The sequence below is a fragment of the Apus apus genome, chromosome 2 (assembly GCF_020740795.1).
Source record: "Apus apus isolate bApuApu2 chromosome 2, bApuApu2.pri.cur, whole genome shotgun sequence".
NCBI lineage: Eukaryota > Metazoa > Chordata > Aves > Apodiformes > Apodidae > Apus > Apus apus.
Genome location: NC_067283.1, coordinates 4568203 through 4584530, shown reverse-complemented (window position 1 = coordinate 4584530; position 16328 = coordinate 4568203). Strand labels below are relative to the sequence as shown.

At 50.0% G+C, this 16328-nt stretch overlaps 1 protein-coding gene across 1 annotated transcript; it reads right to left on the bottom strand.

Moving 5' to 3' along the window:
• Positions 1 to 10648: 10648 nt before the first annotated feature.
• Positions 10649 to 11353, bottom strand: LOC127381870 (gastrula zinc finger protein XlCGF49.1-like). Its single transcript, XM_051612771.1, has one exon. It carries the CDS (start codon positions 11351 to 11353, stop codon positions 10649 to 10651), a length of 705 nt encoding a protein of 234 aa, XP_051468731.1.
• Between the last annotated feature and the right edge of the window lie 4975 nt (positions 11354 to 16328).

Sequence of the window (16328 nt, the reverse complement as noted above, 5' to 3'; positions counted from 1 at the left end):
CCTGTGAGAAGGCTGGGAGAGCTGGGGCTGTTCAGCTTAGAGAAAAGGAGGCTGAGGGGGGATCTCATCAATGCTTGTAAATATCTAAAGGGGGTGTCAGGAGGATGAGGCCAGACTCTTCTCAGTGGTGTCTGGTGACAGAACAAGGGGCAGTGGTCACAGACTGGTAAACAGGAGGTTTAGCCTAAATATAAGAAAATGGTTCTTATTTGACAGAGCAACAGTAACAGAGCCCTGGGACAGGCTGCCCAGGGAGGCTGTGGAGTCTCCATCCCTGGAGATGTTCCAAACCCACCTGGACGTGTTCCTGTGGAATCTGCTCTAGGGGATCCTGCTCTAGCAAGAGGGTTGGACAAGATGATCTCCAGAGGTCTCTTCCAACCCCCACCATTCTGTGATTCTGTGATTCATCACTCATAATCCCCCTGGCTGGACAAACTGTCACTCATCAGGGCAGGAGCTTTGCCATACAATGAACATATCCGCTTTCCCATCACTCCCAGCTCAGTTCACGTCTTTACGTGCAGCAGGGTAATTAGTAAGACATAATGTGAGCTTAAAAAACAAAATACCAGTTAGAAGGGGGGAGCTGGATAATTTATTCCTTGCTGTTATTTAATTCCTGAGAGGAAGTCCCCAAATAAGTGACAAGATGGGGACAACTGGTCAGTGAGGGCTGAGCCAACACGCCAGCTCACTGTGCCTTTAGCTTGCAGAAATAGGGCAGAGCTGTGCAAAAATTACTGGAGCAAGAACATCTTGCACAAAAATAAAAAAGGAAAAAAAAAAAAAAAAAGAAGCAAGCTTGAAAGGATACAAAGCTTTCAGGAAACAGCAGTCTTGTTTTCCAGTGGATGATTTAATTCCCTGCTTTTCATGTAATGGTTTAGTGTATCATTGTCACGGTGTGTTTTCAGTCAACTTATTTAGGGCTGATGAATTTACCACCAGTGAAACAAATGCAGGAAAACCAACAACAGCAACAAGCAGCTGATTAAAACAACTGAGATGCTGAAGGAAATCTTCAAGCAGATCTACTGGGGGAAAAAAAAAGAACAAAATTAAAATGGTTCTTAATTACTTGTAAGTATCTGTTTGGCTCATCTCCTGACCATGAAAGGTTGAAGAGAGGCTGGCCCAGTTTTGGGGAGCTAATAGGGGTGCATCAAGACTTCTGTCAGCTCCTGCTATTGCTCTGTGGCATCAGAGTTCTGCACTGTGGTTAATGGCAGAATATGAATTTAATGGCCAGGACACGGAGTAGCAGGGGCAGGACTGGGGATGGAGAGCAGCAGTGGAACCCAGCAACCCTGAGTGCTGCTGAAAGCACAGAGGGATGGGGAGCAGTTCCCACTGGGTAGTTGGAATGAGGCAGGGCTGGCTGAGCTCCAAGGCACCTGGAATTGAGCATTGTAGGGACATGGTGCTCTGCTCACTGCCTTTGTGCCTTTCAGTTAGGCTCAGAAATGGAAGGTGCTTTTACTGTTTCGTGGTGACCAACTTTTCTGAGGCCAGAGATGATTCTGGGGCAAACTTTTGTATGTCTTCAGGGCTTGGTACAGGGTACCTCCTCACAGTGCTTGGGTTTCTTTATTCTCCACCTTGCTTTCTCCCCACTGGCTTTGCTGGTAGAGTGTGCTTCATGACTTGACTTTGTTTGTCCAATACGAGGTGTACAGAACTGCATGGCTTGTAGAGGGTCTGGAGGCCATGTGGCCATGGCAAGAACATGACAAGCATGTTCTTGGTTTCCAGCTTTCCCCAGAAAAGCAGGCTGATGTGCAGAGCCAGGTGCTTTGCTGCCAAGGAATGAACATTTTCAGTTACTGTGTTTCCAGCCAGCACCTGTTTATTTGTGTCTTTATTCAGCTTCACTGAGACTTTTTGGGGGGAAGCTCTCAATGCCTCAGTTCAATTCCTGGTCTGGTTCCTATTTGTAACATCCCTTTCATGCTGCTTCTGCTTTCTTCAAACCATCACACTGTAAATCTGCTGGGCAAGACATGAAATAAAACTGCTCCTCAGTGCCCAAGCTGGAGATAAAACCCATCCAGGGCTGTTATTTATGGAGCAAGTGCTTGAGCTGCCCCAGCTACAGCAAAGAGCAGGAACTGGGGCTTGATGCAGAGAGCACCAAACAGAGGCTGCTACTAGGAATCCTGTCTTCAGCTCTGAGCCATGATATCTGCTCCTGCCTCTGCTTCAGTTTGTGTCAGAGCTTTGCCAATATAGAGGTTTATGTATTTATTTTATTAGAGGGGAGAATGATTGTTTTATTCCCTCTTTCATTTCTACTCTGGTTGCAGCCAACCATGGGAAGGCAACAGGCTCAGTCACATCCACAGCCCTCCTCCCTGTTGCACTCTTAGAAACATCCATGCAGTTATCCCCATCAAAAGCACTTACACTCCTTATATATTCAGCCATTTTCGTTTAAGCACTTAGGAAATCTCAAGACTCCTTTATTTAAAACAGGCCTGGATGAATATGTGGTAGGATCTGATCTGATGTCAAGCCAAGAGGTTTTTTCTAGGTAAAGTTAAAAAAAAAAAAATGTTTTCAACCTTTTTTTCCTGGAAAACAATCACAGATCTAAAGAATCCTTTGAATATGTGCTACTTTCACCCCATAATGAAGTATTTTGTCTCAGGATAGGGTTGACTCCTTCTAAGGGATAGAAAAACATCTCCAACCTACCAAAATGCAACCTTTGCATTTATTTTTGAAGTAAGAAGAGTGAAGATTTTTCAGAAGTTTTTTGCTGGCTTTACAATTATTTGTCCTAATTTTCCCCTTTTCTGGCAGCTCAAGGAATTCACAGATTTGTTGCAAAGTGAAAAAAACTTTCAGAGGATCAGAAACTTCCTTTCCTCCTTTATATTAAAAAGCTTCTGGGCCCCTTTCCAGCTCGTGGCCAAAGAGGCTGGGTGAAATCAGGCCTTTGACTGCTTGGCTGGGATCCAGCTCAGAGTTAGGGTGCTTAAATTAAGCATCTAAATTCACGTGTCTCCAAATTATACCAGCAGAAAGAGGAGAACATGGCAGAGTGACAAGTGCTTTAACCCAGTTTAACCCACCATGGCCTAAGACTTCATACTGCTGAGGAGCTGGAGCTGTTTCCAGGGAGGCTCCCACACAGCTGGAGCTCGGTGGAAGTCCTTGGCTCTACCACCTTGCACAGTGTCTCTGACCCACTCTTGGTGGGTGATGCTTTTTTACTGAAATTAAACACTTCCATACTGCTGGGTGAGGCCTGGCAGAGCTACACAGCCAAGTGTGTGGGTATTTCACAACAGTTCAAGAGTTGATGGTGTATGTGATATTTAACAAGAAAGTCTCTAGGAGGTAAAAGAAGCCCCGTTCTGACAGACAACTCATCACCAGGTGTCCTTGTTAATTCAGGCCTGGGAAACACAAGGAGTGCTTAGCATAAAAAGCAAAGCTGGTGCACTCAGGGAGCACTGGATGGGGATGGGGAAATCCCCCATGGAAATGTTGCTGGGAATGTGCTTTCCTGTTGCTGAGAAATGTTTTCAGGCATCAGAGAATCTTTCCTTCCCCTTCCTCCTTCCCAGCTGACTCCCAGTGTAGCGAAGGACAGAGACAGTGGCTGTCCCAGCTGCAGGGACAGCCTCCCTCCAGCCCCGTTTGCCTCACTTGTGCTGAGCTTGAGTTGGCTCAGAGTTTCTCAGGATGATGAGGTCTTGTTAGTGAAGGCAATCCAAGCCTCTCTACCTCAGGAAGGCAGCCATCCAGGACTGCCTCTTCCCCAGCTTTATCCTCCACGGGATTGAAGTGCTGAGCCACAGGAACCCCATGTCAAAGGTTTTGCAAAAACTACCCAGAAAAAAAAGAGGAGAGAAAAGGGCTCAAAGGGAGGCAGAGAGTGCTGCAGGAGTCGGGTTCCTAGACCATCTGGGCAGGGTGTGTCTGTCATTCCTGAGAGCATCCCTCTTCCCCAGGACCATAAGACAGGCTGGGAAAGCAAAGGATGAACCTCTGCAGGTCCTGCTTGAAACAGGAGCTCTCTGTGCTCTGTCCTCCTGGGCTTTAATAGAGACAAGCTCTGCCATGTCCCCCACGGGGCAGCAGTTGTGGGGCAGCAGTGCTCTTACTGAGGGTAGCAAGGGGCTGTAACCACCTCCTGTGCCGTTAGCAGAGAGGGAGAGGCCAGCACTGCCCACCTCACCCACCCCATGGCAGGGACTGCTCTTGCTTTCAGGCTGACATAAGTGCCCTGTGATGTTTACTTGCCCCTTGAGAACCTGATGGTTCCCATGAGAACTTCTTTGAAAATCCCAGGCTGCAGGGAGCTTGGTGTCCCCACAGAGGGGGAGTGAGGAGAGGAAAAAGACCAGGGTAAAAACTGAGTGAGCAACAGGACACTCAGAATCACACTCTTCTACACATGCTTCATCTATTCCTTTTTGACTAAAAGCCTCACAGATTGTTCCCTGACCTTGTTCAGAAAATCTGCAGGTGGGGACTAGTCAGAAGCTTCAGTCCTTTGATGCAGACCTCTCTCTCCTTTGCTTTGTTCCAGCTCAAGAAATCACTTTCAAGAAGGGACTGTGCTTTGGGTCAGGAGATGGAGGTAGTGGGTCCAGGTCTGCCTTGGACAAAGAGGGTTCAGCCTGATAACCTGGTCCCATGTGGTGCTACTTGGTTGCATCACTTTGGCCCTGGTTGGGATGAGAAGTAGCTGAGGTGGCCAAGGGAGTGGTGGTAACTAAACACTCATTCCTCATGGAGGCTTTTAGTCAAAAGGGAATAGATGAAGCATGTGTAGAAGAGTGTGATTCTGAGTGTCCTGTTGCTCACTCAGTTTTTACCCTGGTCTTTTTCCTCTCCTCACTCCCCCTCTGTGGGGACACCAGGCTCCCTGCAGCCTGGGATTTTCAAAGAAGTTCTCATGGGAACCATCAAGTTCTCAAAGGGCAAGTAAACATCGCAGGGCACTTATGTCTGAGTAGATACTTGCTCTGGCCCCAAAGACCCTCTTATTCCCACCATAGCAGAACAGGCTGAGTGTCCATCAGCTCCACACACCCCATCAAAGCACAAGTACTCATTTTTGAGCAAGTGCTCCCCAACACAGCCTGTCTCCATCTTTCCCCCAGACAGGCCATGCCTGACACTGGAGACAGAATTGGTGCTGAGATGACACACACAGATAGTCAACGAGTCAATAAAGTGATGAAAAAAAATCCCACAGCCAAATTCCTCCTGAAATCCACAGAGACAATGTGCATGGCTAGAAATAGGACAGCAATTGTCTCAGGAGAAGCCCTACCTGACCCACTGTGCAAGACCAGAAGATTTCTTTTGAAAAGCCATCAGAGCTTGGATCTTTCTTCATTAACATTATTTGTACTTTGATTTAACTCCATCTGTTTCAACTTAACCACACTGAATTTACTGTATAGACCTGAAGGCAAAATCAGACCTTGTGGGCATCCTTTTCACTCAGGGACAGGAACTGCTCAGTGGATGTTTCAGATGTGGGTTTCTGCATGAAATCCAGTGGAGAATGGGACAATGGTTTGGATTTTAAGCATTTTATGAGTGTCTGGGAGACCTGTGAATGGGCTTAGGGAGAAAAGGCTGAAGGTTATTTTGCTACTGTGAGGCCTTGTTCAGTCCACAGATAAATCAGTTTTAATGGGATTATTCCATGGTCTGCAATGCACCTCTTTGGAGATGTCCTTGGGGAAACCACAGTGTAATGTCCCAGGCAGGTCCTGGTGGCACCCAAGGAAGACTCTGCACTTCCAGCATTGTGCTCTCACAGGTGGGACACTGAGGATGGAGCTCATGGTTGAAAACACCCATACTTAGGGCATCATTTCAGTTTCTCACACCGTGGTGTCTGCTGTAATTTGAGATGTCCTTCCTGGCCTCCTGGCACTGAAGGATGACAGATGCTCTTTTTTAACCACTGTCCCTTCCCAGAAGGGGAAATGAAAGAGAATAAGGGAGAGTTATGGCTTGGAAACCAAACTAAAACAGCTCTAATGAAAAGATAATGATGAAGAAGACAGTAATTAAATATATAGAAATATACACAAAACCAGTATTGTGCTCACACCTGGATCAGGACCACAGGCAAAAGAACGGATGAGTCCTCCCAGGATGCCAGCTATGGAAGAAGAGAGCTTGACTGGTGATCCCTCAGCTTCATGCTGTGTATGACATATGGGATGGAACACCTTGTTTGGTCAGTTCTGGGTCACATGTCAGGTCCGCTCCTCCATCCAGGAGGGTTGCAGCTGTGACTCCTTTTCTAGCCTTTCATTTGCAGCACATAAGAAGTTCAGCAGAACCAAGGAGTGACCTTGGTTTCTACAGGATTCAATGTAAAAGAGCTTTTATGTGTACCACTCACACCGTGACCTCTGCAGTGACTATAAACATTGAGTGTTATCAGTCCTAGAAGCAGACACTGACTGGAAAACATGCTGCTGATTTCAAAAAGTGAAGTTACTTGAAGGAGACTGAACTGAAAAGTAAAATTAACAAAGAGGAAAACAGTCAATAGGTCAAGGGAGTGATTCTTCCCCTCTATTCTGCTGTTGTAAGAACCCACCCTGCAGTGCTGTGTCCAGTTCTGGAGCCCCCAACACAGGAAGGGGATGGAGCTGCTGGAAAGAGTCCAGAGCAGGCCATGAAGATGATCCCAGGGCTGGAGCAGCTCTGCTCTGGAGACAAGCTGAGAGAGTTGGGGCTGTTCAGCCTGGAGAAAAGAAGGCTCCAGGGAGACCTTAGAGCAGTCTTATAATACCTGAAGGGGCTCCAGGAAAGCTGGGGAGGGGGTTTTTACAAGGGATTGGAGTGACAGGACAAGGGGGAAAGGTTTCAGACTGAGAAGGGGTAGATTTAGATGAGATATTAAGGAGAAATTTTTCCTCTGAGGGTGGTGAGACCCTGGCCCAGGTTGCCCAGGGAAGCTGTGGCTGCCCCATCCCTGGCAGTGTTGAAGGGCAGGTTGGATGGGGCTTGGAGCAACCTGGGCTGGTGGGAGGTGTCCCTGCCCATGTAGGAGGGTTGGAACTAGATGATCTTTAACATCCTTTCCAATCCAAACCATTCTGTGGTTCTATGATTCCGTCCTAGCCCAAGATACCTTCAGTTGCTCATGCAGAAAGATCAAGGCCTCCATAAAGCCTGTGTCCTTCTAGCTCTGTGCAGGCACCTTAGGGCACTTCAGTTACGTGTTGGTCACTGACTGGAGCCCTGGGGTCAACATGTGGAGGTCTGAGCTCTCAGCACAGCACAGTGGAGAGCTGGTCAATGCAGCCAGCAGAGCCTGGAGGGCTCCTCACCACCAACATCCCTGCAGTTACCACTGCTGTGAATCTTGCTCTGCATTGTTCTCCTGTCACATTGTGGTTCTCTGAGAGAAAAAGAACAGACACTCACTCTGTTTCCTTTTTTTTTCTTTAAATATTTACTTTACTGAGTAGATAGTACAAACTCTCAGCCCTGATTGTGTGGTTGTCTCTCAGTGATAACTCAGTAAAACAAACCAAACAAACCACAACCCTGAAAAGAAGCTCACTTTGTTTCCTCTTTTTTTTTCTTTAAACATTTACTTTATTGAGGAGATACTACAAATTATTAACCCTGATTTCCCTCAGAAGCTGGGACACCCACAGTGGCCACAGTCAGTGGTGGAAGATTCAGTGATATGTTTGCTTTTTCTGTCCCCGAAAGGAATCTCCACCAGGTCAGAGGAACTTGAGGAGAAACTTCATATGACCCAGTCTGGCTGCAGCTGATAGGTGATGGGACAGAGGTAGGGTCCTTCAGAGGCTGCCAGAGCTTGATTTGCTCTTGGAAATCACATCCTGGACCTGAATATATTGAAGGCTGGGAGAATCTCAACAGCAAATTCACTCTGTGCTTCTGGGGTTTGGCAGATGTCCTCAGCGTTGGGCTTGAGCCACCTCATCAAAATGCTTCAACCACGTGTCCTGGCAAAGGCAAAGCTCAAGTGCATTTTGTCCCGTGTCCCTTCTTCCCTCCGTGCCTCAGTTTCCCTGCCTGGACACACAGCTGCTCCAGAGCAGCAGTGCAGACAACAAGCAGCTTGAGTCTGAAGTTTTACAGCAGGTAGCTGCCCAAAGTCATGATGCCTGGTTTTCAGATGCCTCCAGGGGGCTGCCACCTGCAACGTGTTCTGGGGGAAGGAATTGGTGTGTGTGCCCTGGGGATGGGGCTTCTTTTCCTGCACAAAACCAGAGAGGCAGAGCTACTGTTTCACCGTGGCACAATTTTCCACTTGTCTCTTAGACTCTACATACTACAGCACCACCACCAACCCTAATGTCTGTCCTTGCTGGGCTGTGTCCAGGTGGCCACGTAACAAATGCTGCAGAGAAACCTTGGGGAGTGACTCCGTGTGGATTCCCTCCACATCTCCACTTCAACAGGGACTTTCAGGACTCAAAGATCCATCCGAGTAGGGAACCCTCAAACAAAATCATCAGCACTGAGTAATAAAGACTTCTGAAGTGCTCCTGCTTTTGAGTAGCTGCACAATCCCCTTTACACCGGGGAGAGGAAGGGAAAACATCCCAACAGGGAAACAGTTTCCAGTTCTCTAGTCCATAAAGTCTGAAGACTTTTCCACCTATTCCTGCCACTTGGTTTGATTCCCCTAAATCCTGCCCAATGAAGTCAATATCCTGCCACAGTAACAGGCAGGGAAGCAGATGGCTGAGAACCAGCACCATTGTCACCCAAACTGGTGAAGCTGTGATGCCTCTGGGAGTTGTGGTGGCAAAGCCACCCGCTCATCCGAGATGTGAAACTGGATGCCAAGAAAAGCCATTTCTGTTTACATCCACACAGTGGGGTTGTGGGGGCACAACCTGCTGGCCTCTGGGGTAGCTTTGCATAACTTACTTTTAGGGACCTGGCTGAAGCCAATCTGGGAGCCTGCTTTGGTGGATTCAAGGCTTAAAACCCTGGTCTGGCTGGCAGTAGTTTCTCCCAAACCTGTACCATCCAGTTAACTAGGGTCCCTCAACCTGGTAGGATCAAGGTGTGGATCAGAGCTACATGAGGGAGAGAGCTGGCCCTTGTTTTAAACCCTTGCCTAGATGGGAGAGGTTCCCTTCTGCTTTCTCAAAGACACAATAACCTCATCACCTAGTAACCCTGCTTGCTCCTCCTGGCTGTATTTTGCCCACACCAGACAATTCTGGCATCCACAACTTTGGCAGCCTTTAGAGGCGCAAGTGTGCCACCAGGAAGGATGCCAAGCTCTTCACCCTCCATCTCCAAGTGCTTGGACCTCCAGCCCCATCCCACAGCTGTGACAAAATGATACCCCAAGGGTTCTCCTGAGAGAAGCTGCAGAGGACTAGTGAACCTCACTGTCCCCTCAGCTTGATCTCCCCACCTCCAGCCACCACGCACATAAGGTGAGCAGAGTTTATCTCCATCCCTCCCGTTTCCCCACAGGACTTTCCTCCGGGAGCAGGCACCACACCTGCTCAGCATTCCTCTTCACTTTTCATGGGGACCAGTGCTGTCTGTTTATGGTGGTGGGGTCCACCCCCAGTCCTTGTGGCTTCCTCCTCCCATCCTGCGTGGGGAGCAGCTCCTTTCCGTGCTTGTATTTTCTGGTGCCTCCTCAGGTACTTCTTCAGCCGGTAGCACTTCCCACACGCCCCACACTTGTAAGCCCCACCTCGGGAGTGGAGCAGTTGGTGTTTACTAAGGTGACCCTGGTGGGGGAAGCATTTCCCACACTTGGTGCACTTGCAAGGCCCCATGCGGGCGTGGATCATTTGGTGGCGGAAGAGGTTGGCCTTCTGCTTGAAGGTCTTCTCGCACTCGGGGCACTGGTAGGGTTCCTCCTTGGTGTGGATCCTCTGGTGCCGAACCAGATTTGACCTCTGGGTGAAGCTCTTCCCACACTCGGTGCATTTGAAGGGCTCGCTCAGGTGGAGCCTCTGGTGACGGATCAGCTTGTGGTTCATGCGGAAACTCTTCCCGCACTCGCCGCACTTGTACGGCCCCTCGCTCGTGTGGATCTTCCTGTGCCTGGTCAGGTTTGACTTCTGGCTGAAGCTCTTCCCACATTTGGGACAGGGGAACATCCGTTCACCCTTGGCAGCTCCTTTTGCTGAGGGATCTTTCTTGGAGGTGGAGTTGACTCAGTTCTCCAGCATTTCTTCTTCGGTGGGTTGGTTGCAATTCTTCTGCTTCCTCTTTGGGCTCTGGCTTTCCTGGTGGTTGGCCTCCACACCAGGTTCCTCTTTGATGTGAATCCTCTGGATAGCACTGAAGTTTGGCCTCTGCCCACAAGGCATCCCAAACTCAACACTTTGCTGTGGTTCTTCCTTCACATGGAGCGCCCAGTTACTGGCTATGGGGACTTCCCCCCTGTGCTGCCCATCAGCATCTTCTTCCTTTTTAAGCTGTCTCTTCTGTAAAGCCATCAGTGGGAATTTTGGATCAAAGAGCTTTCCATAATCTGGGTTTTCGGGTGGCTCTTCTTTGGTGTAAAGTTTCTGGCAGGCTACTGCAGTAATGTTTTCTAGGTCATCAGTGTGTGATTCTGGCTCCTCCCTCATCTGGATTTTCCAAGAGGGGCTTTTTGGATTAGATGGGTTTCTAGGTATGCTACACCCTTGGGCTACATCTCCTTCACAGGACGTATTCTCCAACATAGTATTCTCTGACCTGAAGTCAAAATCAGGCTCCTCTTTAATCTGGATGACCTGGAGAGACACACCATTGATGTGTCCCTCGAGCAACTTGTGCTTAGCATGGTTCCTCTGGTGGACATTGAGCTCAAGCTCTTCCCACACTCAGTACAAACGAAAGGCTCTCCACAGAGGTGTATCTTCTGGTGGGCCAGCAGAGTGGCACTTTGCCCAAAGCACCTACTGCAGTCAGGGCACCTGAAGGGCTTCTCCCTCTTGTGGATCTCCCTGTGGGCTCTGAGGGTCCCCTTCTTCACAAAGCTCTTCCCACACTCGGTGCAGGCGAACGGCCTCTTCTGTGTGTGGGTCCTCATGTGGATGTTGAAGTAGATCCTTGTGCTCAGGCTCTTGCCGCAGCGGGCGCAGTGGTAGGGACCACCCTTGGCATGTGTCTTCTGGTGGGCAGCCAGGCACATCTCTGGGTGGAAGCAGAGCCCACACTCCCCACAGCAGAAGGGCTTCTCTCCCGTGTGGATGCTCTGGTGGGTCGTGAGGTGGCCCCGGGTGGTGAAGCACCTCCCACCCTGCCCACAAGCAAAGAGCTCCTCCGCCGTGTGGATCCTCTGGTGTCTCTTCAGGTTTCCCTTCTTGCTGAAGGATTTGCCACATTCTTGACACGAGTGAATCTTTATCATCATGTGCTTAAACAAGACCTTTGTGGCAGCACTGCCCTGCACCCAGCGGCATGTGATGAGGCTGCTGAACAGCCAGCAGGTAGAAAAATGGCACAATTTTATGGGGATGGACTGTCTTGGAGGATACAAAAACCATCAGGACACACACATCAAAGTGTACTTTAATGGATGCACCTCATTCCCCACAAGGGAAAGGGTGCTGCTGCTGCACGCCAGCTCTGGGCCAACAAGAAGTGTGTGTCCTTCCTCATTTCTCAGGCTCCTTCCCCCTCAGTGTGCAGAGTTTGTAACTCCATCTCTTGCCTCCTCTCATCTCCTGAAGAGGCTTCCCTGGCATTCCTGGAGACTCGGATTGCCAGACTGAAAAAATAAAGGGAAAACTATGAAGTGATTATTTCTTCTCCACCTCCCGTGCTCGCTATGTAAACACAACGGGTGACACTTTGGCTGCTCCATGGGAGACTGAGTCTGAGACCTTTGAAGCCAGAGGCTCATCTGGACTCCATCAGAGAGAGCAGGAACAGGGTCATTTCCCCTGGCAATTGGGGGACCTGTGAGGCAGCCACTGCTGCAGTGACACGGAGGTTTTGGCTCCACTGTTGCTGCACTAGTGACTTAGAATCATAGATTCATGGAGTGGTTTGGGTTGGAAGGGACCTTTAAAAGTCACCTAGTCCAACCTCCCAGCAGAGAGCAGGGACACTTCCAGCCCCGTTCAGCCTGACCTTGAATGTTTCCAGGGTTCTACCACCTGACTGGGAAAACTGTGTTTAAAACCACCACCCCTTGTCCAGTCACAACAGGCCCTCCTAAAAAGTCTGTCCCCATCTTTCTTACAGGCTCCCTCAGAATTTACTCTCAGAACAGTCCTCTGGCTTTTAACCAAGAAGATTTAGAAGTAAATGAGTTAATTAAATAATGCAATTCACAGTAATTATTGTAATTAGACACGTTTTTGATAAGTGACTTTGCAGCAACCAAAATAAAATCCTCCAGACCTAGAAGAAAGCCAAACCTGGCACTACTTGCCAAACTGGGGTGCTCTGCTTTGTACTTGGCAGACCTCTATGCACAGGAGATGACAGGTCAGTGGTGTGTGTCGTCAGTGGGCAGATGGAGAAGTGAGGCATGGAAACCTTAAGTGATTTTTGTCCTTTTCAAAGGCCAAAAATCAACAGTAGGGGCCCTGGAGGTCTGGATGGCTGGGAAGGTTGTGGCTGAGAAGATGAGTCCACCGGGAGCCTGTCACTGAGGCGTGGAGGTGGAATGCCATGGAACAGAGGACAAGTGATGGGAGACGTGCAGTATGAACATGCAAATGTGCCTGAGATGCAGAATTTGCAGCTACATGCTCCTCAGAGGAGAAGGGTCAGTGTGGTGAGTGAAGGGGGCAGCCAGTTCAGAGATCAGGTTAAAACGGGGCAAGTTCCTCCAGGTTTAGTTGCACTCCTTGTGCTTCCCCTTCAGCCAGCTTCTCTGGATTCCCACTGATGCTGGTAAGTCACTACTGAAGCACAAGGGTGCTCCTGTCCAAGCTGAATTCTCCAGGCTGGTACAGAGGAACCATAGGAAAACAAATAACTAAATAAACCCAACACCAGCTACCTGCAAAGTTATACTGAGCCAGGAGGGATGAAACACACACGTGGAGCCAAGAGTGGATTTAGTGTTTGCTAGTGGAGGGGAGACTCTGGGGAGGGGGTGGGGTCCAGACCCCCTCCCTGGTTCTGGGAGCAGCTACGTGCCACCTACAACTGGCTTTAATTCAGCAGACAAAGCCTCAGCAGCAGCCAGGCTGGAGAGAGGACTCCAAAAAGTTCATTGGTGTATTTTTACGGAGGAGGGTCATGAACCCACCCAGCAGGTATCAGAGTTAGCCTCCCTCCCCCCAGGACCCCGCTGTGGGGTGCCGAGGGGATGCCCTCAGGTGCAGGTGGAGGGGCCACCAGACCCACTGCCTTGGCCTCTCTCCTCACCACGGATGCTCACCCCAGTCCCCAAGAGGAAACATCTCACCCACAGCAGCGTTACAATCGCCTCTGCCTTTTGACAACACGCAGCAAATCCCTGAACTCGGCTCAGGGATAACAGATTCCATTCCTGCCTACTTTCTTCCTCTTTCTTCATCCTGTTTTTTCCCTTCAGCGTCCAGCTCCTACAGCTCCAAATCCTGCCTTTAACTTCCAGCTCTGCGATCCCCCAGGATCAAGGTTTTGAACCGAGGGTAGAACCAGATCCCAGGGAGTTGCTCCGTGATTTTTTTTATTACTCTTTTTTTGGGCTACCCGGGACAAAGGAAGAGCAGTTGGCTGGAAGCACCTTACCTGAGCGGGCCAGCAGCCCCTGGCTGGCATCTCCCTCCTCTGGGACAATCCCAAGGGCACAACCGTGCCCAGGATTTGGCTGCCAGCTCTGCTGCAGCCGCAGCCCGGGCTGACCTGGAGAAAGTTCTGCAGCCAGAGCAGTGAGAGCTACCGGAGGAAGGGTGAAGAGAAACAGAGAGCAAAGGTTGGAGGATGCGGGAGATGCTCCCGGATCGCATCGCCGGGCGGGATTTTCACGCCAGCGCCGAAGCGGGAGAGCAGGGAGGGAGAGGAGGGGAATTTTCCTCCCTGACGGGCTGGGTGGGATGCTGGAAAGGGTCTCCGGCTCGCACTGCCTGCTGGGGATGGTAGTTCTCCTGCTCCCGAAGCCTGCAGGATGGGGATCAGGATCGGGCCGTTTCTGTCTCGCCCCGGAGGAGCATGTTTGCTTTTTGTGTTTCGGGCAGGAGAACATTCTTGCAGTGCTGCAAGCATCCTTCTTCCCTTGGGTCTGGGGCTGGCTCCGGGAAGGGTCAGGAGAGGACAGATGCATTGCAGGGGGTATTTCTGTGTCCCTCACACTTTGCAGTCCCCCTGGGGGGAGGCAGCAACTGAGGCTGGAGCCTCGTTACCAGCAAAGGATCCCTTTTAATCAGAGAATCAGGGAGTGGTTTGAGTTGGGAGGAACCTTAAAGATCATCAAGTTCCAACCCCCCTGCATGGGCAGGGACACCTCCCACCAGCCCAGGTTGCTCCAAGCCCCATCCAACCTGCCCTTCAACATTGCCAGGGGTGGGACAGCCACAGCCTCCCTGGGCAACCTGTTCCAGCATCTCACCACCCTCACAGGAAATAACTTCTTCCTAATGTCCAACCTGAATCTCTCCTCTTTAAGCTTCAAACCATTGCCCCGTGTCCACTCACTACACACCCCTGTAAAAATGCTCAGTGAGAGCACAAAAGGAGTGTGCAGATTTGACAAGGGTGGACACTGAGGCATATGGAGGGTGGGAAGGCTCTGCAGAGGGACCAGGACAGGCTGGACCAATGGACTGAGACCAATTGCATGAGGTTTAACAAGGCCAAGCGTGAGTTCTCCACCTGGGTCACAAAAACCCCAGGCAAAGCTACAGGCTTGGGGCAGAGTGGCTGGAAAGTGCCCTGTGGAAAAGGACCTGGGGGTGCTGGTCAACAGCAGGTGAATCTGAGCCAGCAGTTTGCCCAGGTGGCCCAGAAGGCCAACAGCATCTGGCTTGTGTCGGCAATAGCGTGGCCAGCAGGAGCAGGGCAGGGATTGTCCCCCTGTGCTCAGCACTGGTGAGGCTGCACCTGGAATCCTGGGTTCAGTTTTGGGCCCCCCATGACAAGACAGACATGGAGGGGCTGGAGCATGTCCAGAGAAGGTCCGAGGACCTGGGGAAGGGTCTGGAGCACAGGTGTGACATGAAGCAGCTGAGGGAGCTGGGGGTGTTTAGCCTGGAGAAAAGGAGGCTGAGGGGAGCCCTTCTCACTCACACAGTCAAAGACAGTCAGAGTGCCTCATACCTACCCCCAAAAGGGCTCCATAAACAAAGATTTCAGGCAGGATTAAGCAGTGACCAAAAAAGCCTTTTCCTAAGCCCAGTTTGGAAGTGGTGACCTCCCAGTCTGATTAGTTTCCGTTATCCTGGGGAAACCCACTTTGGAAGTGAAGCCATGCCATCAGCTGCCTCCAAAACATACCACTAGATGCCAGTGAAAGCTCTTCCTGGCTGCTCCCACCTGGAACATATCACACTTTTGGCAACTTGATTTCTTTTATTGTATTTTTTTACAAGGTAATCCTTCACTTTTGCTATAACAAGGCCTCCTTGCATTTGTGTAGAATCTATAAATGTATGTGTGAATGTTTTGTGTGTCTCCTCTCTTGCTCTTTCTCTTTCTCTCTCTGTTTATGGAATCACAGAATGGTTTGGGTTGGAAGGGACCTTAAAGATCACCTAGTCCCAAACCCCTGCATGGGCAGGGACACCTCCCACCAGACCAGGTTGCTCCAAGCCCCATCCGATCTGCCCTTCAACACTTCCAGGGATGGGGCATCTAGTATTCCTGGGCAACCTGTTCCAATGTCTCACCACCCTCAGAGGAAAGAATTTCTTCTTAATGTCTAATCTAGAGAGGGTAGATTATTAATAAATGGAAATATATGTATATATTTACCTTTGTTTGCTATTACTTAGATGAGAATTTCTTCACAGTGTCTCCCTAGACCAGGATCTCACCCCCAAGCTCCTTTCCTCATCCCCCTTCCTATCAAACACCCCAAATTACAGCAACTTTCCAATATCTGAAGGGGGCCTAAAAGAAAGCTAGGGTAGGGCTTTTTACATGGGTGTGTAGTGAGAGGACATGGGGCAGTGGTCTGAAGCTTAAAGAGGGGAGATTCAGGTTGGACATTAGGAAGAAGTTATTTTTGTGTGAGGGTGGTGAGATGCTGGCCCAGGTTGCCCAGGGAAGCTGTGGCTGCCCCATCCCTGGCAGTGTTGAAGGGCAGGTTGGATGGGGCTTGGAGCAGCCTGGGCTGGTGGGAGGTGTCCCTGCCCATGCAGGGGGGTTGGAACTAGATGATCTTTAAGGTCCCCCCCAACCGAAACCAGTCTGTGATTCTATGATTCTATGACTCCCCAGCCCTT